General features: G+C 41.9%; 1 protein-coding gene and 1 long non-coding RNA gene across 3 annotated transcripts; one reads left to right on the forward strand and one right to left on the reverse strand.

Annotated features, from left to right (window-relative positions):
- Positions 1–3,286: 3,286 nt before the first annotated feature.
- On the forward strand, positions 3,287–27,160 carry PAX9 (paired box 9). Of its 2 annotated transcripts, none has more exons than XM_075129762.1 (4): positions 3,287–3,662; positions 4,416–5,042; positions 8,307–8,446; positions 25,754–27,160. In XM_075129762.1, the coding sequence occupies exons 1-4, from the start codon at positions 3,659–3,661 to the stop codon at positions 26,006–26,008; spliced, it is 1,026 nt and encodes a 341-aa protein (XP_074985863.1). In that variant the 5' UTR covers positions 3,287–3,658; the 3' UTR covers positions 26,009–27,160. The 2 variants fall into 2 exon arrangements, with proteins under 2 accessions (XP_074985863.1, XP_074985862.1); XM_075129761.1 differs by lacking the exon at positions 3,287–3,662 and adding an exon at positions 3,786–3,827.
- LOC142072559 (uncharacterized) lies at positions 6,522–7,962 on the reverse strand. Its single transcript, XR_012668998.1, has 3 exons — positions 7,772–7,962; positions 7,604–7,692; positions 6,522–6,898 (listed from the first exon to the last, which is right to left on the reverse strand). It is a non-coding gene; the product is annotated as an uncharacterized LOC142072559 (long non-coding RNA).
- Positions 27,161–27,672: the final 512 nt, after the last annotated feature.

The following is a 27,672-nucleotide window of genomic DNA, read 5'->3' on the forward strand; positions in this document are numbered from 1 at the left end:
ACTCGGCGTTTCCGTTGTTCTTAGGTGCGTGTGCTGGCTGCTTTTCTACCCCACCTCTCTCTTATCTGTTCCCAGTAATATCCCTGGGATCAGCTCTGCTCTTGAAGCGGTGCGTTGCACCGATGCAGGTTTGCCTAACTGGGACTTTCCGACTGCACAGCTCCACTGGGAGCAATGGGATTTATCCGCTCTTTGGGTCTAACAGCCCCCTACATTCACAGTTATTCCGCTTGGAGGCCCCCTGCGCTTTCCCCCAGGCGCCCCACGGACTGATCGGACTCGAGCAAGAGCCACTTGTCCTGTTTTCAGAGTAACAGCCGTGTTAGTCTGTATTCGCAAAAAGAAAAGGAGTACTTGTGGCACCTTAGAGACTAACCAATTTATTTGAGCATGAGCTTTCCGATGAAGTGGGCTGTAGCCCACGAAAGCTCATGCTCAAATAAATTGGTTAGTCTCTAAGGTGCCACAAGTACTCCTTTTCTTTTTGTCCTGTTTTCTTTCCCGTGTGCAAGCCTGCTCATCTCAGCCCCACCACCGAGCCGCACAACGGCCGGGGAAACTTCCCAAGCGAGCGGCGGTGGTATCCGCTGCCGGGGCCGGCCTGCTCGGAAGGAAGCCCCCTTCCTTCAATTATTTAATTATTTTGTACCTGAAATTAATCTTTTGCCAGGCAGTGGTCAACAGGCTGTTGTATATGATCATGTTTTCCTATCCCTCTCGGTTCCCCCTGCTCTCTACCGACTCACTGTGGCTGTGACCTTTGTTATTTCAGCCCACACTCAGCAGTTAAATGGAAACAAGTTGAGCACGTTCACTTCTGATAAACATTATCCTTAAACCACTGGAGACCCAAGCAGAGTAAACGAGCTTTTCCGACAGGACCACATCAGGAACACACATTGAGAAAGGAAAAGAAACCGAATATCCAAGGGATCAGAGGCGGGGTCGGGGGGGGGGTGGTTAGACAGGTTGGAAGACACTGAGAGAAAAAGGCACAATGCGAATAAAATAGTCCACACACAGACCTAGATTGGGAGAAACACAGGCAGAGTTGGGGAGAAGACTCTAATGAAGTCAATGGGAGTTTTGGGGTGCTCAAGGAATGCAGGATTGGGCCCTAAATCGCAACGCTAACTGCTAGGACAACTCAGTCTGACACTCTTCATTGTCTTTATAATTAGAATAAGAAAAGACACCAAGAACTAATGGGTAACAACACAGAAAACGATCACACATGCGAGGAAACCTGAAGATTATCTGTGCACTTAGGCATACATTGTGTAAGGCCCTAGTTAGGTCATTACTTACACAGACATTTAGCAACGATCTAGCTTATTTAAAATACATTCAGTTGGTTAAAATGAAAATTGTGTTTGGAGAAAAAGCCAGTCTTGTAATGGATTAGTCTATATATTAGATTTCGGAAGGGAGTAGGTAATTAATTCAGATCGGAAGTTTTCTGTACATGCACTCCAGTGTATTGTTAAATTACATAATTAGCTTTGATTAATGCTGTATAAGTGTTCCACACATCATTGCCTTCTCTTTTAAAAAAATACACAGAGCACATCAACATACAGTGTCAAAAGGACTTCTGATTCACACTAAAGCCTCTAGAAAGATCAATTTTAACAGCATGCAACGGCGATGGTAAATGTGTGAGAATTGTAGTGTGAGGTATGAGTGAACTTTCACAAACTGAGGAAATCCCACAATTTACAACTAAGATATTTTGAACGTGCAAATCACATTGCTGGCCCATAAACGCAGTGCAAAATACGTATCAGAGATCAAATGTATCAATATTCCGAATCTTTTCAAAAAGTCCACAAAGTGACCATGATCGCCTCCCCTCCATCAAGAAATAGTTTCAACGTGCAATTGACTCCTGTCTTGTTTCCGGTATTATCCTACTCATTCCTGATTGTGCAGATTCACTAGGGTTTAAAATAATACTGCAAAGGAAGACCGAATATCCATGGAAATTCTATTCTGTCTTCTCACAACCTGCCGCCTTAAAAATCCTCCTCGTTTAATATTCCATTTGAAAATGATATTTGGAAACAGTTCCAACACACTGCCTTCTGGGCCGATCCGATTTCTTTTATTTTCCGAGTTTATGTTTCAGTCTAATTAATGGATTCTATTTCTTCTCCATTATATAGCATTTACACATCCTATTCCTGCTAGATTCTACTTCTAAACGTAAATTTGAAAGGACAATATCAGAAAATCCTGGCTGGAATGGGAGAGTGCATAATCTATGCGTGTAGTATGACATATGTGCGGAGTGTGTGTAAGTATGTACACAAACGTATCTAGTGAATCATACAGGCAACAATGCCAAACAAAACACATTCGCACACACACACACACACCCCGCATGAAACGCAAGTACTCCAGCGCCTACCAACTTTTTCTGACGATTTTCTTCTATTAATACCAGTCTTAGTGTTTTTGCTAAAGTCAAAATCAGGCATTTACATCTTACAATTAAACAGAATGGAACACTTAAAATAGGAATGAAAAATATAAATTGTCTTTTTTTTTTAATCACGCAGCACGAGTCTATGGAGGTCACACACAATGATCCCCCTCCCCCATCTAAACACAGACTGTGGCATCCACGTGTTATGTGTACAACTCACAGATTCATGTGGCTTTCGTACATGCTTTCAGTTCATGACAAAAATAAACTTACCTATAACAATCACAACTCTCTGGGACGTATGCTAAATAATATATTCACTTGTTAAAAGGCTTTTATTTTAAAATTACAGCAGAATCATGTAAAGACACACAAATCTCCATTACCTGCAAAATAAATGATAAAGAGCTCTGCATTTTTCAAGACGTCGCTGTTATTCCTCCGTGAAACTGCTGACTCCAGTTATTGGATATCAACATCGACGTACTTCTCTGTCTGGTCATTTATTGTGCAAATAGCAATAGCCAGAGAAAACTTGCATGAAATAAAAGGCAGGCGTATCTACAAACTTTGAACAGATTGCTTTCTCTAAAGAGATATGACCAAAATATTGGCACCGTTGACAATAGCCTAGGAAAGGTATTACCAACCCCGCAAGTCTGTAAACTCGAACTAACAGATCGGATACACACGTAGAGACAGGACCAACTGATTTTTCTACAAAATAATGCCTTACTACAGTGCTATCATTAAACTATTCCTCAAATTTCCTATATTAATTTCACTCTCTGTGCGACTTACCACTACGTAGGTATTTAATATTCGTCTCTATTGTATTAGGAATCCAGGTGCTGAGCATGCCTGCAAAAGAAAGCGGAAGAGCCTTCCAAGACTATGCTGTCTATCATCATCGAGCACCAATTGGAAGCCCTCTTTTCCTTGGCTCCGCCCCGTGGAGGGGGTGTGCCTCTGGTGACTGATAGACTGAGATGCCCGGCCCAGCTCAGCCCAGCCCACGTTGCTGTGAGATTGAAATGCAGAACTCAAGTCTCTTTCATCGGGAAACAGACTTCCCTTTAGCCTTTTTCCTTACGTTCTTGCTATCTCCTAGAGTGGAAATCAGAGGGACCCGTGGACTTTTCCAGCAGGGATTGCAGGAGGCCGGGAGACTGAATCTGTTGTTAAATTCCCTTTTGGAAGATTAGTCTCATTGGTGTCCTGCTCAGAGCAATGGGTAAGTGGCTGGAAGCTGCAGGCGGGTTCAAGGGCTGTCAAAAGGGAGAGCACCAGTGTGAGATCATGTGCAGCCGCAATTTGCTTATTGACTTTGTTCGTGTTCCTACAAGTTGTAGGAACACGTTAAGGGTCAGCAGCACAGAATGGAGCAAGCTAATGACTGGTTGGTTTATTATTAATGTTATTATGAGAGTACTGGACGGTTGCAGCCTAACGGATGATTTGAGCCTGTGTGGCACATTGTATATTGTTGCTGACATCGATAGCGCAGCGGTGTTAAAAAGTAACACGTTTGCTTCGCAACGCGGGGCTAGTCGTGCTGCTAACAAAGAAGTATGAACAGGAACAAACAGCACTAGAATTGATCTTTTTCTTTAATTACTACTTTCAGGTTCCCTCACCTTTCACGTTTTTGCAGAATTGTCCACCAATTTCGCTGGCTTTCCCCTCTCTTTTTAGGGGGGAGATAAAGAAACTTGTCTGCTTGGGTGATCTCATTTTTCACCTCTGGAATGTGCATTCTGGACTATTTTTAATGGCACAAATCAATGTGCATTGAAAATGTTGCCACGGATTTTTTTAAATATCAGCCGCATTAGATTAAAACCATTGTAAGTGAAGTGACCGTGGCGCGTTCCCTCTAACCGGTGACATCTGCCTTTTGAGGATTAATAGTCGGGTGTGTTAACCGGCCCCCCGTGAACCGTTTGCCGTGTCAAATGTGTTTGTGTGTGTGTGTGTTTGCTTGCAGAACCTGCCTTTGGGGAAGTGAACCAGCTCGGAGGGGTGTTTGTGAATGGGAGACCCTTGCCCAATGCCATCCGGCTCCGGATTGTGGAATTGGCCCAACTGGGCATCAGACCCTGTGACATCAGCCGACAACTGCGGGTTTCCCATGGCTGTGTGAGCAAAATCCTGGCGCGCTACAATGAGACTGGCTCCATCCTACCAGGGGCGATCGGAGGCAGCAAGCCTCGGGTCACCACCCCTACGGTGGTGAAACATATCCGGACCTACAAACAAAGAGATCCGGGCATCTTTGCCTGGGAGATTCGAGACCGACTGCTGGCAGATGGTGTGTGTGACAAGTACAATGTGCCTTCGGTCAGCTCCATCAGTCGGATCCTTCGGAACAAAATTGGAAATCTCTCTCAGCAGAGTCACTACGAATCCTACAAACAGCATCAGCCCCCTCCACAGCCTGCTCTGCCTTACAACCACATATACTCCTATCCCAGCCCCATCACTGCTGCAGGAGCCAAAGTGCCAACCCCGCCGGGAGTGCCAGCAATCCCCAGCACCATGGCTATGCCTAGGACCTGGCCCTCTTCCCATTCGGTCACGGATATCCTGGGGATCAGGTCCATAACAGACCAAGGTAAGAAAAGAACCGAAGACGAGACTTCTTAGTCACATAGGAATACTATGTTGATAACAAAAGAGAGCCCCTTAACGCCTAATTTCTGGGCATTTTTCTTCGAATATTTCGACTTTTCTATTTCAAAGCAGGAAGTCTCCAATTCTTGCAACGTTTAGTGATACTTTCATTTATTTATCTCCACAGTTTGTAAACTATATTTTCTCCAGCACACACTAAAGATCAGGAACACATTTAATGGGCTTATGATTTTTGGACGTATAATACATAATGCAATGACAAAGGTTGACTTCAGCAATGATAATTTAGCTGAAGAACAGACAGCGTGGGCTAAAAACATTGGCACGTCCACATTAACTCTCTTTCTCTGTATCATGTATCATCACATCTATGGCTTCCTTATCAGTCATTAATGATATAATGATCTCGCATGCCTTCTGTGTATTACATATATTTGTTACCAAATCAGGCATTCGTAAGTGAAAGCATCTTGAAATTACAGAGAAATTCAGTTTCTCTAGTTTTTGCAATCAGGCCAAATTTGCTCAGACGGGAAGTTCAAATGTCACCTAATTGCTTTCATTCTTATGTTTTACTTTGTTTTCCTCCGAAGTGGTGGTCCAGGAAAACGAAACCACTGATACTTAACTTGTATTTGTCCCTTTCCAAGTGACTGCTTTTCTTCTACGCTCCTTCTTTTATTTTCGCTAGAAACATTAGCTTCTCGCTGAACAAGTCTGTGATTTGCATCAAAAAAGAACATTTCCAAGTTTAGTTTTTGTCAAGTAACAAACATTAAATGGGATGAAAGGAGTGTCTTTCAAAAATAACTCTGGGCTGTAGCTGTCTCTGTGTCCTGCTCTTGGAAATAGAGTTTGGCTTTCTATTTTCATGGCATGTTTTCAACTACACCCGTTGACTTCACAAGATATCAATATAACACACGCTCCAAATGCATTGGTGTCAGAAGGTTTTTACAAGCAAAGGCAGCCCCCGCATGTTGGACACAGTTTCAGAATATAACCCCCCCGAAACAAAAAAACAAACCAAACGTATATGCGTGTGGAGCTGGATTTAGAAAATATACATGCTAGAGTATGTTCATTACACGGTGGGTGGAATGTCTGAAATGAACATTACAGGCAAAATTAAATTAGAAATTGAGAAGGTTTTCATGTTTTCTTCCTTTATTAACATCAGATTGGCAACAGGGCCTCTTAAGGTATCATTGAGTGTTTAGATTTCTTTCCTCCTCTGTCAGACTTTGGGATTTACAAGATTTACTACAATATACATTCTCCTCTCCCCCAAGCCACGGTTTGGACTGCTGAACAGCAGAAACTGCATACGAGGGTTGTTTGCTCTTGATTTGTAGGATAAATTGACCTTGCTGACATTTAAAGGAAGCCCCTATTCATGGGAAAGTGTGAGATCAGCAGAAAAGGGGGCTCGCGGAGAGAGCTCAGTTTCTTCAGACAACTTCAGGCTTGTGCCACGGACTGCATTTTCCCTTGCAAGTTGGTTAGAGAGGTAGCTTCTGAACAGAAACAGTTTAACACGAGAGCTCGATCCAGCTCCGACTCAAGTCAACCAGAGGGTTTGCTTTTGATTTCAGCGGGAACAGGCTTGGGATCGCAGCAAGGCACACTTCACCGCTCGGGGAGGAGGTGGTTTCGGAGAACCGGTACTCCGGGTCACGCCGAACAATTTTCGTTGCATGTAAATGTTACAGCCCCGCGAATCCCTAACAGAGTCATAGGCGTTTCAAATCAATGCTTTTTAAAAGTTTTTTTTTACTGGGGGAGGGGTCATAATTCCGCAGTGCCAGAAGTGCGAACAACACGGCTCTCTTTTCCCTTTGGGGAAAAAAAAGTTACATTGTTCCCTTAAATCTACCTTGGAAATAATTATGTCAAGCACCCAGTTATTCTTACGCAATTTTCTCCTCTGAAATGACTTGGTGTCAGGGAAAGGTGATGATGAATGGTTCGAAACAGCCCTGGGGCTAGTGCTAATCGGTTGATACTATATGGGTTTCTTTGTATTTCGATTAAATACGGAAATGAAACTTTGAAGGTTCCCCCCTCTAACTTATGATCGATCTTGTCTCCTATTGTCTTTCTTTCCCTTTGTCTCTCCTGTTTGTCAGTCTTCAACCCCCACCTCCAAAGAGAAAAGGAGTACTTGTGGCACCTTAGAGACTAACCAATTTATTTGAGCATGAGTTTTCGTGAGCTGTGAGCTGTAGCTCACGAAAGCTCATGCTCAAATAAATTGGTTAGTCTCTAAGGTGCCACAAGTACTCCTTTTCTTTTTGCGAATACAGACTAACACGGCTGTTCCTCTGACACCTCCAAAGAGAAACCCAACAGATTTTCTATAGAGAGTGGGGTGGCAGGGTGGGGGTGTACACACATAGAGGTATGCACGCCCACACACACTTATATATACCAATTTACACGTACAGCGATTACATGTATGTAAAAATATATGTGATTTACACACATGCTATATACTTTACACATCAAGTATTTGTAAAATAAAATGTTATAAGGACTTACTCCTTTTTCCAAACAAGCACCAGAAGTCTCCTTCACATTACCGAAAGCTGTAACTCGGTTTCGGGCCATTTGGGGAAGACGAGTACCGCCTATTTAGTACAGAAGTGGAAATGCTATTACAATATCTTTGAGGTTTAACTTCATAAAGCAGGAGACGTGCATACGTACCTGCATCTCAGTTTTCTCCCCAGGTTTTTTTTTATTCTGGGAGAAGAAGGAAATCCAGCTGTTGTAAATGTTATAAATAGGTGTCCGCTGGTGTCAGTCAGGCCGGATCAGTTCTTTTTCTTGATTGCGTGGATAGAAATAGGGAGGATTTGTCACTCAGCTGAGACGGTCTTGCCAGGAGCTGGAGCAGGAGCCCTTTTTATAGTGGGGGTGGTGAGAGCCATTGAACCAAACTGTAAACCCTGGCTATGATGGAAACCACTTCAAGTAAAGGGGCGCTGCAGCCCCCCCCCCCCCCCCCCGCCACCCCCACGAGTTCCAGCACCTATGAACGGGAGTTCTGGCCTCCGGTTTACTGGGGTTCTGGGTCACAAGTACAGTTTCAGAGCGATTTCTGGTGTGTGTGTTTGTTAGTGGTGAGCAGAAGGCACAGCCTGTAATCACACATAGCAATTCCTGCCACAAGCCCACTGCCTTGGCACTTCCCAGCTCGTTTTCGGAATCTCTAACGAGCCGCGCCCGTGTCTCCCAACAGTGAGTGACAGCTCGCCCTATCACAGCCCCAAAGTGGAAGAATGGAGCAGCCTGAGCAGAAATAGCTTCCCCCCTTCGGCCCAGCATGCTGTGAATGGACTGGAGAAGAGCTCCCTGGAGCAGGAGGCCAAGTACAGCCAGGTAAAGGAGACAGTGCTTGCTAACCTCAGGCGGGAGGGCTGCACGGTGGGGGGAGCTTTTCTCCTTTCTGTCTGCAAGAAGGTTGCCCGGCTGGATTTCTAATGGCTGGCTGCAGACGGGCCCAAACTCTCCACAGGCTTCTGGGCTCAGCCTGGCTACAGTCTCAAGTCCCAGATCTCAGCACTGTGCTGCTCTCTCCTTATTCACTGCTGTGTTCTGTACTGGGCCGGTTCCCAGGACCGTCCGGGCTGCTGCCGAGTCTGGGTGTCGGTACGATCCCGCCTCTGTACCCTGCCATGTTAGGTGCTGGCTTGTTTAAATGTGCATGAAAAGTCCGGGGAAGAATAATTATAACGCTCTGTAAAGGAACAAGGACCCCGTTCTCCCCCACAACCAAACCATAACCCAGCTGCCAGACCCTGGGCTGGAGTCCTACCGCTTCCCAATCCGCCTCGTTACCACGTGCGGGAGTCCCCGTGGATCATGGCCCAGGGGGTGTCGAGCTGTATGTGGCTCAGGCTAGGCTCTGATCGCTGCAATGATAAATAATAATAATTAACAAGGTGCCTTTGCCCAGGCGTCTGCACTCTTCAGATTTAATCTCAGCCCCAAGGCCCGCTCCAATGGAGGGGGGAAGGGGGTTCAACTGCACGGGCGATGCGGACTCTGCCTTCCTCACAGGGAGCCCTGGGGAAGGGCCGGTTCACGCTGCTGGCGGAACATCACGAGGCCACTCCTCGGTGCCGGGCTGAAATACCCAGCTCGCCTAGGGCCCGATCCTGCTCCCATTGAAGCCCCCGGGAAATCTCCCCCGGGAACAGGATCGGGCCCGGGAGCGCGGAAATCCCGGGCGCCTTTCTGAGCCCCTGGGCGATGCTGACCCGACACATCTCGGGGGTGGTGTTAAGAAGGCGGCCTCCAGCTGCTTCCCTCTCCTGCCCCCCAGGCCTGGGCAGCGGTGGGACAGCCGCGGCGCCCCTGCAGCGCGTAGGAACCAGACACATCTTAACTCCCCTCCTCCTGCCCTTGGCGCAAAGGTCCCCGAGCTCTTCTGCGCCCCGCGCCCGCTTTGCCAGCCGGCCAACAGGCCGAGCTCGCTCCAAGCAGGGCCCGGGGGTTCTCCAGCCCCGCTCCGTATTCACGGCAAACACCCGGGCCCCGTTTTATCCGCTTCCGAGCTGCACGCTCCCTTTGTCCCGCACCGGGCTCTGCCCTCTCCACTGCAGCCCCCACAGCGCGGGAGCCTGCTGGCACCCAGGGCACGCCAGCAAGGACCTGGCCTTGCAAGGAATCAAAAAGAAATAGCCGTCCCAAAGCTTGCTGGGAACGTGGGAACGCCACCCACAGGCAGTCAGTCCCCTGGGAAGCCGGCAATAGCCAGATCGGCTTGTGGGCATTTGTATAGCGACCAGCGGCTTCACCCCCTATTGTGAACTGGGTTGGGGGAGATGCACAGCGAGCAGCTGTGAGAGAGGCCAAGTTCCTACTGTCCATCTATCAATACACCTCACAGTTGGATGTTCACTAAGTGGATTTACCTAGAGAACAGAGCTAGATTTCTGACCCCAGGTATTTTAAGGGTAGCTTGGTTAGAATTCAGACTCACTGCCTTAAAAAGAATCATTCCCAATATGCATTTAAACATATTGAAAATCCACGCCATATTCAGTAGGCGATGGAATAGCTTGGAAACAGGGGATACAAATTGCTTCTTTGTATGGTTAAGCATTTTTACTCCTAAATATTCTATTTAATTCCTATGCTTTTTCTTACAGAACAATATTAGAAACAGTTGTCCAACTTTTACATTTGCTGATAAGGGATCAAATCATGCCCCCAGGGATAAGCTTTAAATATGACTGACCGGGGTAGCACATTTGTAACAACATTTTTTACACACAGTAAAAACACATTTCGAAACCACAGCGCATTTCCCAAAACATGTTAATTCTGCTCTCTGTGCAGAGTCTGAAATTCATGCAGGGGGTGGCTCTACTTTGTTTTGGGAAATTCATGTCCTATATTCAAATTTTGTTATAGTTGGAGGGCAGCATTTTCAGAAGCGTTCAGTAAAGGTGTATGACTTCATTTTTGGATGCCCACTTTGAATCACTTTTTGCCTGATTTTCAGAGCTGAGAGTTCTCCACCCTTTTGAAAATCAAGCACGAGGTGACTAGAGTTGGGCATCCGAAATCCGATGCTCACAAAATGAACGAACGCTTCTGAAAACATAACTGCATAGGTTTAATGGAAAAAGCGGTAGGCCCCAAATGTGAGCAACTTTTTTATTATGTTTGCTAACACTATGTACAGTGGTGCTGGAACTAAGGGTGCTGCTGCACCCCCTGGCTTGACGCAGTAACAACAAACACCAAATACATGGTTTCCATCATCAGCACCCTCAATATAAAAAATGTTTCAACACTTCTGACTATGTAAAGCTTTTCTTAAAACTAGCCTATTTTTCCCAATTACAAATAATGCTAGCAGCCCAACTAAGAGTTGTGATTAATGAAAAAAGCTTTAATGAATTAATTTAATTTCCAAGCTTCTAGTTTTATTAAAATAAATAGTGCATATGCAAACCAGTTAGCGAAAAATATCTTGCCATTGTCCTTTTAAGAACAGCTCAGCCCTGTATATAATGGCTTAGGCCCCCGATCCTTCACACACTTATGCACATGGGTAACTTTATCGTGTGACTAAATCCACAGAAGTATTTGCAGGATTAGACCCTGGCCTTGTAAACTGCTGCTTCTATCAGGTTTTCAGTCACCTTAACAGATGAGCTAAAGAACCGTGCAACATAAATTGAACCTTACAATTGTTTTCCACACGAGCGTAGGAAACTGTATTTTATGTCTCATCCTTTCACTATATATGCTTTTGTATATGTATATAAATGTTCTGGTGGAAACACCAATATTATTTAAAAGTTACAAACAACCTAGAAAGTGGACTACAAAAATTACTTTAAAAATGTAGAAAATAAAAAAAAATGGGGGCAAATTCTACACTATTAATAAAGTTGTGTCCACTTAACACATGTATATTGTCCACAGGATATAAAGGCTATGAAAGGCTATAAAAAATAGTTAGCAGTTGTGGAAAATGTCATTTTCAGAGCCGTGCATGTTCAAAAATAAAATAAAAATAAAAAGTACTGCTGAGTACTTTTAAAAATATCTTTTTCCTAGAATAGTTTGTGTAGATTAAATCTGTTTTTGGGAAGCTCTAATTTATATTCTGGGCTACTTACAGTATAGTGTTCTTGCTTGTTTACCATAGTATTAATGAAAATGTGTATAACTGCCTTAATTCATAAATTGGCTACTTCTGTGACCCAGAGTATCCTCGAAAGGAAATAAATGCCCAAGAAGAATGTGAATTTTTTTTTTTGCAGTTTTGACAAGATTCGTGGTTTGAACAGAGCTTTTCCAACAAGGTACAAAATGGATTTCAGATTGAAAGCTCAATGCACAGGCAATTTTCGTATCCGTTTGTTCATTTGGGTTGAAATTCACCCAGCGCGATATGTCTGTGGTAAACATTCTGTGGCAATTAAATCCATCAGCAAGACTGTGAGGCATCTCCACACCTGTTGCAAAGGGAGAACTGCCTGAGTAAACTGGCATGGGCAGGAGGAGAGACCCTTGGGTCTGCACTTATGTGGATGCAGGGTGAGGGTACCTAGAATCGATGGAGTAAGAAGTTTCAGCCGGTATTCATGCTGCACAGAGACTACAGTGAAATACATGCACTGCCTGTGGGCTACTGGGTGAATGCCATTCCAAGGGGTTCCCTGCACAAATCCTGTTTACTGAAGCTCTATCCAGAGGGGGATGAATGTGCATTTTCACCCATAGAACAGAAGTGATTGGTCTAAAATAATAGATTCAACCCTGTGCTCCAGTTTTACACCAACATAACTAAAGTCAACAGTGCTTCGCTGGCCTAAAACTAGAGTAAAACAGTGGGGAATCAGGCTCTAATGAGAGTTTGAATTGCAGAACAAGGGTGGGGAGAATGTGCCACACTGCATTTCCATAAAGGGTTGAGTGGGCGATGAGAATACAGCTATTACTGATTATCATTATTTATAATTTGTTACGCACCAACAATGTACAAGACACAGACTGTGGTTCCCCTTTGTACCACTTGCACAGGGGGAGAGGGGGGGGAGAATGCCTCAGTCTGATCGGCTACCCTTACTCCTGTGGAGTGCTTCTTCACTCCACAAGTAGACCAATGGAAAGTCACTCCACATGAGAAAGGGTGGCAGAATTAAGCCCAAAATAAGGTTTTTGTATACAGTGCTGCAGTTTTTGCTATATTTACTTGTTCCATTCTTGTATAAGCAACAGAGTCATTTTAATGGGCCAGATCTTGCAGCTTTTATTCAGGCAACACCCTTTGCAACATGTAGGTGGTGCAGAGTCTCCTTTGCATACTGCCCTTCAGTCCCCACTCGCCACACATCAATGGGAATTTTGTCTGAGTAAGGACTAAAGAATGAGGCCAAAAATCTCCAGATTTTTTGTCCTTAGCCATCACATGCACTTGAAACAAAATCTACTTTTCACATGTACTACATTTTAAGCTCTCCACATTAATAATTTTCTTGTGTCTTTGGAACCCAAAACTTTGTCCTATATTTGAGCTTCGACAGCTTGAAAACTTTGGCTGGCACGTTCTGATTTTGCATCAAAAGTTCCGTAGCAAATCACAGAGATGTCTAGTAATGCTCCTATTGATTTTTAATTAACTGATACCTCCAGTCTTAGATTGTATGCAAGCAATTGCATTATATTTTCCCAGTGCATCATTTTACACACTTTTATAGCCAAAGCAGCTTTGCAGACAGCACAGTCTGAGCACAGTGGAACCTGAAGTGGAAAATAGATTTTTCTGGGAACGTGACAGTTTTGGTTCACAAATGCCTCACATCTTTAAACTCAGCAACACAACCACATATATGCATGAAAACATACTTTATTAAGTGTTGAGGGTACTTGTGAGGGTAATTATTGTCTGTGGACATTGATACAAAAAAATGAACATACCATGCATTTAAAGAAAAGTGATTTCAGGGTTAAGCCGCTTGTATACACAGTTGCTTTTAGGGAAACTAATTGAAATCCTTGTGGAGCTAAGATAAATAGAATTCCATTTGTACATTGCATTTGAAATGAAGATGTTTTATAAGCATGAACAGTTTGTAAACTGCAATATTAAAAGGCCTAGGTCTTGAACAGACTAATTTTATGGAAGCACAAATTGAATAGTACTAAAGTTTATATTTGCACTTCTATAATAAAATTAATGCAAGGATTTGGGTTAGGTGTACATATAATTAGTGGAATGTTAGGCAAATATTATCACAATACTTTTCTCAGAATTTATTGTTATGGATATTGCAGAAAGAAGACATGCACATTTGACTAGAATGGCTGCTACTTTCTTAACAGGCCAACATTAAGGACTAGTGTCTAAGGACAGGTATCCTGCAAGTTAATTCTGTTGCGGTTTAAATACAAGACAGCACAAAGCTTTAAGCAAGCAAACAGGCTGGTTTGCCAACAGACTGGTTTTGTTAGCTTTTTATTTTTTTTTATATTTTTTTTGCGCATTACATTTTTTAATAGATAAAAGGAATACATTGACTTTGTTTAATATTTTTATTTATTAATTTTTATTTACTGCATTTTTTGCTTTTGGGCCTTGAGCCCAGTTTTGGGAAGCTTTTCACGGTTTATGTTATTTGGGCGAGATTTTAAGGTTTATGCCTTTGAGAGGAGCTGTGTGTGCACTGCTCCTACACAACACTCCGGGTGTGCCCTGAATGTTGCCAAGTGCATGAACCTTGTATGAATTCTACATAATTCTGTTCTAAGATCTGATTCAAAACCCACTGGAGTTAGTGAAAAGACTCCCATTAACTTAAATGGGCTTTGGATCAGGCCCTGAATAAGGCCCCACTCTAGCAAATCAGCGACACTATTAACGGCTAGAGCTTACACATACTAATATGTAAGAAGCCCTGCTCTCATCCTGAGAGCTTCACTCACCCACAGCCAAACCTTTTATCAGCTATTGAGCATTCACTTTCACAGCCAAACCTTTATCAGCTGTTGAACATTCACTTTTGGAATTTTCAGGAGTTACTGTTCCATCCTCCCAATTGTACCGAGATTCGGAGGTCATGAACTCCAACCTCTTATATCGTAGGGGAGAAACTTTCATATCCAGGCCTCCATTTTAGGGCAATAGAGGGCAAATAACTGCAGATGCAATTCTGCACCCATAATTACTTGCACCAACAGTTTAGGCCATGTAAATATCTAGGATCCTACTCTTTGGTTACATTGGACAGTGTATTGTGGGTGCAGTGGGCACAGCACCACTAATTATTTTCATCCACAATTATTTGCACCCACAAAAAATGGTGACCCTAGTAAGAGTGAGCTGAATATTTAGCCCTAAATGTTTTGGCCTATTATCTAATCCTCTTACAAGGGTTACTTGCCACAAAATGCCACCAGCAAATTAGTTAGCTGGCATCCTCCACTCCTAATCAGACCCTGAACAGCTGGATTCATAAGTGAAGGTCCAGGGATAGACAAGTCCCTGCTAATATCCTAGAAATGCACTTTCTCCAGGCATCAAGTGTCCTGGGCACTCAGAACATGTTCCCGTTGGCTTCCCTGCCCAGTTAGCTGAAGGGATTATGCTACCTATTCCTCCCTGAAAACGGAGGAGTTTAGACCAGAATAGTCTGGCCTGGGGAATGACCAGTCCTGCTGTACTCTGATTAATTGCTCTACACTGGTTCCCACCATCAGGACATTGTCACCAAGGTGGATGATGGTGAGGTCTAGGCATCCATGTCATTGCATGTTGTGGATGAGCGGCATGAGCTGATCCCACTACATACACCTGATTCCTTCCCAGGTGGTCTGGATCGCACCCCATTCGAATCCTATTTGTGAGACCTGCCTATTACTGGCCACCTGCTTCCACGCCCAAAACACAGTGCCCTGCCCAACAATCCACATGGCTTCAGGGCACTCCACCGGGATGAAACTAATAAAGAAAGTCAGAGAGGTGAGTGAATGGTTGGCACCCAGGTTGGCTTCTGAGTGCCAACTGCTTATTGCCTGGACATCACTGTCTGGGAACTCAGTCATGGTAGTCAAGATCATGGCACCTATTCTGAAGGAATGATGAGCTTGACTGTTGAGGGATCCTCATCAGGACCAGATGCTCAGAAACATGGGAATTTGTTAGAAATCCCATAAGCCTTCCTGTGTTTGGAGTGCAGGAGAATGGAGGCAGGAACCTACACCTTGTGCTTTACGGCTGCCATGGCAATTGGGTAGCCAGTTGGGATTGCCTATATTCCCAGTCACAGGCAGGGGGCTCTGATGTCACCCTCATCAGTTTGTCAGCACCTGATAATTGCCCCTGCAAGCTTGGAGCCTTGCTGGACAATGGGAATGCTGGCTTTGGGTGGCGGGTCTCCACTGGGAGGACAAATTAGTAGCACTGTTAATAGCTCTCCCACCACTCCTATGAGCCAGCAAGTCCTGAGGGAGTCCCATCTCCCTTATTTTCTCCTTCCTGCTGACCCCAGCGTGGTCTGACTATATGGTTAAACATACTATATCAGATAGATATTTTCTGTAGAACTTGTGAGAACAATAGACTTTTAACTATCAATGTAGACAAACAAAACATTCGTTCTTTACCACGTATTATACAGATTTCATGGAGGTGCCAGTTGCAGTCCCATAGTTGGGGCTGAGTTTTAAACTTCTAGCATATCTAATTTCTTTGGAAATTTCATATAACTTTGCATCAAAGGGGGTCTGTAGGTTTACTAGATCCATCTTAGGTATTGGGAGAGCACCCAGCAGAGTTTCAAAGAAGAATGGCCTCCACTTCTATTGTATCATGTTCTGTAAATCGGATTTTGAACTGAAAATGCACACTGGAGCGAATGCACAATGCTCATATGTCACCTGCCTTTTAAGAATGCCACCGTCATGTCTGATGTTAGCAAAGGATTCAGGACAGAGAATTAGAATTCAAAATGATCTGGACAAACTGGAGAAATGGTCTGAAATAAATAGGATGAAATTCAATAAGGACAAATCAGTGGTGAGTTGGAGCCGGTTCGCACCGGTTCACGCAAACTGATTGTTAAATTTTGAAGCCGGTTTAGAGCCAGTTGTTAAAGGGGTGGGCAAACTCCGGCCTGCGGGCCACATGTGGCCCGCTGGACCATCCTGTGCGTCTCGCCTGAGCTCTCAGCTGGGGAGCCCCCCCTGTGAATTTTTACACACCCGAGCCTTCGGCAGCACTTCGGCGGCACTTCGGCGGCGGGTCCTTCAATCATTCCGGGCCTTTGGCGGCAGGTCCTTCAGTGCCATCAAAGACCCGGAGCGACTGAAGGACGTGCCGCCGAAGGCTTGGAGCGACTGAAGGAACCGGTTCTTCAGCTTCTGGCAGCTCATCACTGGGACAAATGCAAGGAAAGGAATAATGGCACAAATACAAATGACTGCCTAGGAAGGAGTACTGGAGAAAAGGATCTGAGGGTTATAGTGGATCACAAACTAAATATGAGTCAACAATGTAATACTGTTGCAAAAAACCAAATATCATTCTGGGATGTATTAACAGGAATGTTGGAAGAAAGACATGAGAAGTAATTCTTCCATTCTACTCAGCACTGATAAGGCCTCAATTGGAGTATTGTGTCCAGTTCTGGGCACCACACTTCAGGAAACATGTGGACAAATTGGAGAAAGTCCAGAGGAGAGCAATGGGTTCAAATGATTAAATGTCTAAAATACATGACCTATAACGAAAGGTTGAACAAAAATTGGGTTTGATTAGTTCAGAAAAGAGAAGATGAAGGGGCGACATGATAACAGTCTTCCAGTGTGGAAAAGATTGGTATAAAGAGGAGGGTGATAAACTGTTCTCCTTAACCACAGAGGACAAGACAAGAAGTAATGGGCTTAGATTGCAGCAAGGGAGATTTAGGTTAGACATTAGGAAAAACTTCCTAACTGTAAGGGTAGTTAAGCACTGGAACAAATTAGCTAGGGAGGCTGTGGAATCTCTGTCTCTGGAAGTTTTTCTGAACAGATTAGACACACACCGCTCAGATCTAAATCATACTTTGTCCTGCCTCAGCGCACAGGACCGGACTCGATGTGTGATTGAGGTCCCTTCCAGTCATACATTTCTATGATTCTATGACTGACCTTACCTGTGGTGGACTATAAGTGTGGAATCCACTCCACTGTGAAATCCACATTTCTTTTCTAGAAAAAAACACCCTGACGATATTCAATCCCCTTTCTCTCTCCTCCAAAAAACCGTAAGTTTTGTTTTGTTTATATGACCAATATTGGGTCTCATATGTGTTACCCTTTTATCCTTTATTTCTCTTTTACTACACTGTTGTTGTCATGCTCTCCTTGGGTCTGTTTTTAATGTGTTTGGCTTTTAAAGAAGGTGTTTTCACTTTTATTTCTGTTATATTTTGTTTTGGTGATGTTGTGCAGTGCCCCTGGAAACTTTGGGAGGGGGCTGTTGTTGGTGTGCAAATCAAATTTATTATTACTGTTTCTGAGAGAAGCTTTTTGCTCCCCTAAAGAGACTCAAACTTGGAATTTGATAGCCAAACGTAATTAAGACACGTCTTGATGAATATTACAACTGTAGTTACAAAATTCAATTAGTCTGATCCGACTTTATGTGTTATTTGGTGCAGCTGGAGCTGTCTATGAAAAAAGGGAAACAACTTTAAGTTAATAAAAAAGTGCATTAAATATAGAGGGTGGAACCTGCTCATTATTAAGAGAGTGGACCCCATTTTATAATGAAGTAGCGTGAATGTCTCTTGGAGTTGCATTACAAAACATTGCATATTGAATTCTAGTTACTATGAACCTATACTGACAGTAAAGTTCTGTGAAAAAAATTACCTCACTTCAGAGAGATCCACTGTGTCTGGACAGCTAGTTAATTAAATACTTGGACCCTGCTCCTGCAAACATTTAAGCATAATTTTATTCATCTGAATAATCTTGTTGAATTCAAATGTAGGTTTGTTAACCTTGCTCCATGTCATGTATATATAAAGAGTAAACCAAATAAATCCCAGCTCCTGAAAAGCTGTCTTCAGTTTTCACAGCCAGATACTTTGGAAATCAATGCAATTACATTTCCCCTGAGCAATAGACCAAATATAAAGCTACCACATTTACACTGTTAGAATTTTTAAATAATCTAATTTCAAATCTATTGCAGTCTAATATATTTACTGTGCTGAAATTGAGGTAATTTGAATTTGAAGACAGTGTTCTACCTCCTACTAGATAATCCGCATTCTTTTCATGTTGAAACTTTCTTTTGAACATTGAAGTTGTTGAATGAAAATTTCCTTCCCCAGTTTTTAAAACAAATCTTATCCTGCTCCCAGTGAAATTAATGAGCATTTGTCTTTGACTTCAGTTGGAAACAGGAGCATGTCCAGTAAAGGTAACTATTTCCAATATGCTGGATACACTACATTATAAAATACGCATAGATTTTTGGATCAAGCATAGTAATGAAAACTCAGCAAATATGGGGTTGCAGAATCCACTCTAAATAGACTGTGCATGTATATCTGGCTATATTAGGGACACAACTTGTGGTCAAAATTATTTTTCAGAAAAGTTCTTTTATGACGAGCTTTGTCATAAAAAGGCCAAGTACTGCAGTCCTTACTTAGAGCTCAGCTCTGTAAACTCTTACTCATGCAAGTAATTTTGACTTACATGAGTATCCCCCATTAACATCAATGGAACATTCATGAGTGTTTGTAGGATCATGTAATTTCTCCCACCAATGCCAAAGGCCTTAGTAATGACTGCAGAATTTAGCCCTAATTCTATTTACAACAATCACAACCAAAATTTTATTTTATGTTATTTATTTTAAAAGGTTAGAAGAAATGTATTTGTATTAATTGCATCTTTAGGCAATCCACTCTCCTAAAAGATTTCCATTACATACCTGATGATGATGTTTTACTTGGAAAATTTGTTTACCCGTCCCTCGGGGATCCCATATGTTAGCTTGATTTATAAATCATATTTACCATCCAATTAAAGGGAGTGATTTAGCATGTTTGCTTCCTTTATATTTACAGTTTGCTTTTGATTGCTTCTAGTCACATTCCTGTAACCTCTCTGACTAGTTATACGTACATCAGGAAATACGTTAAACATATTCGGGGCATTTAAGATGATTTACTCTTACTGTCGGAAGACTAGATATGCAGCCATGCTCTCTGCTGTAGTTTTCCTTTGCTGTGGAAAAATTTACTCCTTCAGCAGCTACTTTGCAAATGTGTTTTCAGCACATTGGACGCACATTTCCAGTTTGCAGAAATTGCTCCAGCTTTTCATTTTGAAAATGAGCAGTGAGAAAATGTATTATTTGTGGAGTTATGGTAGCATGCCTATAATTAAGGTTGCTGGCAACACTCCATTCTAAAGGCTAACTGCTGCTCTTAGAAAACCTAGTGTGATAACTTTGATAGTTTGTTTAGTTTGCTTTTGGGCGATGGCTCTACACTGGAGGATAATGTTAATGTGTAAAGTTTGCTGCTCCAAAGAGAGGCATTACATCCACACTGATATTGTGGTTGAGAGATAGCAGCACTGTTTACCAGAGATCCATTCCTATTGACCTGACACAGGCAAAACTGCATCTGATTTCAGTGGTTTGAAGCAAGACTACTGGATCGAGCTCATTAGTGTTGATAAACTTGATAGTCGAGGAAGGCACTGTTTGCCCATGAAAAATGTTGTTTCTCAAGGAAGTTACAATTTGTTTTTCATAGGTGTTTAAAACACCTCTTCAGAATGAAAGCTCCAAAAACACCTTAGCCTAATGGAATATCACAACAAGCACCAGAACGATGGGTTGATGAGACAGAATAATGGAGGCAACTCTGTGAAAATAATAACCACTGATATTGTCCATCCAGAATATTATGATTTACAGTAACAGACATGAATGTACTGCAATAACTTTGCATGGTATTTTGCATACATTTTAAATAGACACAGTTCCTGCTCTAAACAGCTCACAGTCATAGAAATCAATGAGGAAGATTTTGCAGGATCAGGCAATAAAGCAGGCACCAACAAACATATGTGTAACAGACAGACAAGGGGGTAAGGGGAGAAGGGATAAGAATTAAATCAAGTAAAAGTAATCAGAATAATTCACTGGTGGAACTCTGGATTTACACTGGGGTAACTCAGAGCAGAATTTGGCCCATGTGGTTTCTACAACCCAAGACTGGAAAAAATGAAAACCATCTAATGGAGATGGTGGAGACTGTGAGCTAAATAGGAGGGATTGTCTGAGGAATTTGTTCCTTGTCTCTTCAGAAAACACAAGCTAGAGACTGACCCTGCCTCACTGAAGTTAATGGAGTTTGTCATTGACTTCAATAGGAATAGGGTTGATTCTTAAGTATGTCTACACTGTAATTAGACACCTGCAGCTGGCCCGGGCCAGCTGACTTAGGCTCACAGAGCTTGGGCTAAGTAAGGGGCTGCTTAATTGCAGTGTAGACATTCGAGACAGGCTGGAGCCCGAGCTCTGGGACCCTCCCACCTTGTTAATTAGTCTGAACCCTGTGAGCCTGAGTCAGCTGACATGGGCCAGCTGCGAGTTTTTAGTTGCAATGTAGACATACCCTGAGTGGCCAAATGGCCAATGTAAGCTACTTGTTCCAAAGATTATTGAGAGTCAAGTGTCAGTCATTGGCCCCAATGTAATCTCAAATATATATATATATATATATATATATATATATATATATATATATATATAAATAAAGCAAATAAAATGATTTGGCCAAATCCTCAGCTGGCAAAAATAAGTGCAGCTCTGTTGACTTCAGTGGAAAAATTCTGAATTGCAACAGCTGAAGTGCAATGTGGCCAACTATTTTTAAATTATTTTTAAATTTACACTAGTGTAAATCAGGTGTAACTCAGAGGAGCTGCACCTGTGTAAATTTGGTGGAAGCCAGAGCAGAATCAGGCCCTGAATCTTACAAGCACAGTGAGAGAACTTGTTTTGCTAAATTTACAAACCACTAACAAATCGTGGGTTCTATATTTTGAATATAACTCAGAATTGCTGAGGTTCTAGTTTCATTTTACTCTTGCAAAACATGAGTTCTGGGCAGATGCGACATTGGAAAGCAAATGTTTCCCGGGGTCTTCCTCAAAACAGAGCAGTAATTACCTTCCAACGAGATTATTATTTGTATAGCATAGGTTTCCATTCAGTTAGAAATACATTTGTTTGTTTTTAAAATTAAATGTCCCTTGAAAAACAATGGTTTAAATTAAAAGAAAAATATTTTTGAAACTTAAAAAAGTTTCATGAAACTCAGTCCTTTAACAAAGTTCTAAAGGTTTTGCAAACCCATAAACACCACAGGGTTCTCCCCCTCCTAATTATATATGTTTGGATTTTGGTGTTCATTTCCTCCTATTGAAATACACAGGTTGAATTATTCGTCCAATGCATACAGGGTCGTGGAATGTAATCCCTTCCATTTAATTTGTAAGTGAATGTAGTGCTTGTAAGAATTGCCAGATTGACAGATGGAGATTCAAGCTCTCTGTTAACCCATACAAAGCAGAATACAGGCAGCATCAATGAAAGCTTCCTCTCACTGCCCCACCTATGTGCCTCAAACCTAATTTGGGAGGTAGACCCATTTCCATGACAGTTTGATCCTTGGTCTCTTTGCTGAAACTTTGGATTAGAGTGCCAATTAGTGCCTACGGTGATGATGGTTTTGTGAGACAAAGACTGGTTAGTTAGGAACTAAAATGAGGCCAATTCATTTCATCAAAGAGGCATCAGATTGTAACAGTTTTTCAGTCATTATCAAACCCTAGGAAAGATTTGAACTGGTGACCAATAGGTGAAAGGCTCCATATTGGACTACAAGTCACCAGTGCAATTACATTTTAAATCCCAAAGCAATGTGTTTGGGTAATATTATAATATATCAACTCATCAGGGGTGGGGTTTAAGACAAGGGGGGGGCATGTGGGCTTAATTTGACTTTTACAAAATCAGGGTATATTTTTATTATTTATCTTTTATAAAAATGAATGAATCTGTAGTCAAATTTTGTTAATGAACCACCCAGGTAAAATATGCAGTGTAATTCAATAAAACACTGGAACCCTTTCAATAATTAAAATCCATGATTGTCTGTTTTATTCACTGGCATGGTGGTATCATGCTAGGGAAGGTCAATGTAATGATATGTAAGAAGATGAAGTAAGTGTGCATTTGGGCCTAAGCATTTATAAAAAAAAAAAAAAACCCATGCAGTCACCTATCCTTGAATAATGCCTGACAAACTTATTTTAATGACATGGCATATTTTATTTGGTTCCAATTCTACTTACAATGCCAGATTTGCCTCACACAATACACAGTATTCAGTTCTGGAGTGCCAGTCCAGACAAAATTCTCAGTGACTTCAATTACAGTTTTGCCTAGGCAAAGCCTGTAGGACTGGACCCAACAGACAGTGGTTCTTGAAGACCAAAAGTTACACTGCTACCAAGCATAATTATTTTTAATTGTGTGTGAATGGTGTGAAAATAATCACCGTCACTGTAAATCGAACAGCGCATTAATATAGAAATGACAAAGTATCAGAGCACATCTTTGAATGACACCTTTGAATTCTAATCATCTCTTTTTTCCCCCTCAAGTAAGATGATACCTCATGCAGTAGAATCTTCAACATATTTTAAGAGGCACAAAGAGAAGCAGTCAGCGTTTGAGACATTCTTTGAGAACATTCTGGAGAATGATATTCTGTACAGCAGATGCTAAACATTCTGTTGTCTTCCTTGTTCACAAAACTGGAGCCTTGTTGTTTCCCCAGATCTGCACACTGTGGGGAATCTGCCTTGGCTTGTGCAGAAGAGGTGGGGAGGGGAGTGAAGTGGTGATGTGGGGGATTGGTGGGAGACACCTGTTACCCTCTAAAATCTGTGGGGAATCCTTGGAAAGGGAATATAGACTTTGGTTGTATAACTTCTGCACAGAGCCACTCATACTTTTAAAGGGAAAAGTTCCAGAGGAAGCCCCCGGAACAGCATTTCATAGCAGGTTTCAGAGTAACAGCCATGTTAGTCTGTATTCACGAAAAGGAGGACTTGTGGCACCTTAGAGACTAACCAATTTATTTGAGCATAAGCTTTCATAGCAGTGCAGCTTTACTTGGAGCTGTACTGACTGGGAACCATTGAGGAGCTCACTGGGTTCCTGAGCTAGTGCAGAGGCATAGGATATCCATGTTTTGTGGTTTCATGGGAGTTGAGGGATTGATGACCAGTTTTCCCCATGTGGTGGGCAAGCCCCACACTCTTATCAAAAGAATTCAGAGGAAACTCCATGAGGGGCAATTGCCAGAGCTCTTCTTCCCCCTAGACCCCTGTCAGGCACAATTTCCTTCTCCCCATTTTATACTCACATTATGTATCTTTGTGTTTCAGAGCTTTATAATACATATCTAAGGGCTCCCCTGCCTGTTTCACTCTGGCATGGTAAAGTGCTTTCTGTTACCTTTAGGAAAAGCCCAAGAACATGGTGCAGAAGTGCATTTTATAACACCAGAGCAGGCATGGGAGCCCTCAGATACCAGAACATTAACTGGGGCTGAATTTCAGATCAAAATTTAGATTTGGAAAAAAATGGCAAATTCAGTGTCAGTTAAACATTTATAAATTTGAAAAACAATATGTTATTTCCACAGCTGTATAATTTGTGTTAATATGCCTGTTAAATACACAAGGCTGGATTCCTCTCTCTCATGCTGGTTTTACTGCTGTAAAACTTTAATTTGACTTCAGTGGATTCACTCCTGAATTTGATTAGTGTAAGAGACAGGAAAATCAGTCCTAACGGAGTTACACTGGTGCTAAATATATATGTGTGAGATCATAACCAGACCTTTACCATTTAGAAAGATCTAAAATGTAGATATAAATCTGAAATTTGGCCAGATGAAATCCAGAGAAGAGAAAAATAGGCAAAGTAGAAAATTTTAACATTATGTGAAGTTTTATTCAAAACAAAAGTCTGCCCCCTTTCTTACATCTCTGTGTTACACAGCTTGGCCCTAATTCTGCAGAGCACTTAAGCACGTGCTTAAATCTAATTGCAGTGAATGGAAAAACAACACATGCTTACGTGCTTTGTTGAATCAGGACCCTAAATGCAGTACCCTTATATTTGAATAGAAAACTTCCTTCCTGAAAAAAACAACACTGACACGAAAATAGCACTACATGAATCAAAACCTGAGCAAGATAAATGACTTCGCTTTGCATGTACTCTGATGAGGAGGCATCTGCAGTGTGTGAATTAAAACATTGACCATTTTTTCATTTAAAAAGGGTGGCATTCCCTTGTGAATTCCTCCTGTGACAGACTGAATGTCTCTCCCTTTTTATTTTAAATAGAAATCCTTACCATCAGCCATAAGTGCTGGAACTAAGGGTGCTGCCAGACCCCCAGGCTTGAGTGATTTCCATCATACACAGGGTTTACAGTTTGTTTCAACGGCTTTCAGCACTCCCACTATAAAAGTTGTTCCAGCACCCCTGCCATCAGCCTATATAAGCACCTAGCAAAAAATGGTAAGGCTCTTGCAATTGCCCTGTAATTGTTCTGCTCACAAAAGTTCCATTGAAGTTAATGGGAGTTGTGAGTAAAGATCATTTGCAAGAGCAGGTCCCAAAGATGTAGAAAAGGTTTAAAAAGACACCACGAATAATAAAACTAGGCACACAGATATCACTTTTCAGCTATACATCTAAACATACTTTACAAAGGCAGGTAAGTATAATTATCCCCATGTTCCAGATGGGAAAACTGAGGCACAAAGGGTGAAATCCTAGCCACATTGAATTCAATGGGAGTTTTGCTATTGACTTGAATGGGATCAGGAGTTCACCCAAAGCAAGCTGAAATGAATTGTCTAAGGTCACACAGCAAGTCAGTGGTAGAACCAGGTAGGTATAGAACCCAAATCTCCTTATTCTCTCACTCCAGTATCCTGCCCACTGGCTCTATCGACATGTGTACAAGTTCACGAGTATTAGGAGTTCATTCTTTCTGAAGCAGAAAAAAATGTATCTTTATATTTTAGAACCTTTTTTTCCCTCTTTCCCTTTCAGGCACCAAATGGTCTTCCAACGGTCAGCGGTTTTGTCTCAGGACCAACTATGGCGCCTTACCCTACACCAGCCCAAGTGTCCCCTTATATGACATACAGTGCTGCCCCTTCTGGTTATGTGACTGGCCATGGTTGGCAGCATGCTGGAGGCACTCCGCTCTCCCCTCACAACTGTGATATTCCTGCGGCACTGGCATTCAAGGGCATGCAGACAGCCCGAGAAGGTAGTCACTCTGTCACAGCCTCTGCTCTCTGATACGAAACTCATTCTAGAACAACTCTACCTTTTCCCTCCCCTCACTGGCTCAGAGACTGATCTTTTGTGTTGGTGACATTTACAGATTTCTCCCCATGACTTTTCTCCCACAAAATCTTTGGATTGAACTAGCCAAAACAACATAAGAAATGGATCCATGGGTTGTTGCCCTTGCACTGTTTTAAGTAAAGAAGATCTTACATCCCTCAAAGGGCTCATGGGACTTTCATTGGTAAAACCACCCATATTTATTCTAAGTCAACAAGAACTCTTTAAATGTGCAATTGTCGTTGAGATTGTGTACAAATCAATAAAGAAAAATCAATAGGGAAAGATATGCTATGCCTCTAATCAACAAAAGTGGCCAAACAGAAGTTATTTGCTGATGATCTGTCTCTAGAGAACAAATCATTTATCGGCAAGGTTAAGTGATCCACTGTTATTGTTAAGATATTGTGGTTTTTTTTGTTTATCAAATATAGAACCAAGGCAATATGTGGCTCTCACATTCTTCCTGTATTTCATCCTGTTACAAAAACAGTAAGGTGTTTTCATTTCTATCTATTTGTAAATATAAGCTTTGGACAGCATCTGTGTTTTCATTCCACAGTACATTTCTGCTACTTTTTTTATGTTAAAAAGTGACTTTCTAGGTCGTTTCTGTTTCTTGCTTGGTGTTGGCAAGCACCTCAGGTGACTGAGGTTGAGACAGTTCTTTTGGCATGTTTTGTGCATACAATGGAGGCTTCAACATCTTAAGAAAGACATTTTGTTTCTTCAGCAGAGGACTCAAAGGCAATCGACCAAATAACTCTCCCAGGTCATACCCATCTTCCAGAGTCATGACACAACCACACATGTGCCAAGTGTACAAAACAGAAGCAGGTGGAAAATAGCTGAACAAAACCAAGAACTGTAGAGGAAAGTGATTTAAAAGTTTAATGTGAAACTTGTGAAACTTAAAAGAATCAATTTAAGTTAACAAAACCACTGTGAAACAAAACTGTACTGTCATTGTTGGCTTCCCTGTGTTCAGCAATTTCAGCCCCAACATTATGTTGTAACTTTTTGAAAAGAAAAAGCTGTCTTAAACTTTCTGCTTTATTGAATGTAAAAATGGCTCCCGATAAAGTTTACATTGTTGTACATAAACGTGTTTCACTCGTAGGTATACTGGTGGTGGTCCGACAAATACAAATTTATTTAATGTTAAACTCCCTTTTGGCGTTTCTGTATCTACTGGCAAGCATTCTGTCCCAATGATTTTGCTTTAAATTTTTCTACTTGACACTAACCCCCCAAAAGCTAATATTTTGGTCTTTTCAAACTTACCTGTTTTCCAAGGGCAATAATAAAGTTCTGAATATTACTCCAACAAGTCTTCCACATGCTTCCAGACATGTGTGGAACACATGCATGAAAGAAAAAGATTTGAAAATTGGTGTGACATTTCATATCCTTAATAGAATATTAATATATTGTGTACTTTTAGAATTCTTTTGTGCAATAACTTAAAAGAACATCACTAGATATAGACTTTAAAAGACTGCATTAATTACATCATCTTGATTTCTTCTTAGATATATTAAACATTGCTTCAATGGCACGATAAAATCCAGTACCTACTATGGGAATTTCATGCTTTTATTTATAACTCAAATGGC

This window comes from Caretta caretta, chromosome 6 (genome assembly GCF_965140235.1).
Source record: "Caretta caretta isolate rCarCar2 chromosome 6, rCarCar1.hap1, whole genome shotgun sequence".
NCBI classification, from domain to species: Eukaryota; Metazoa; Chordata; order Testudines; family Cheloniidae; genus Caretta; species Caretta caretta.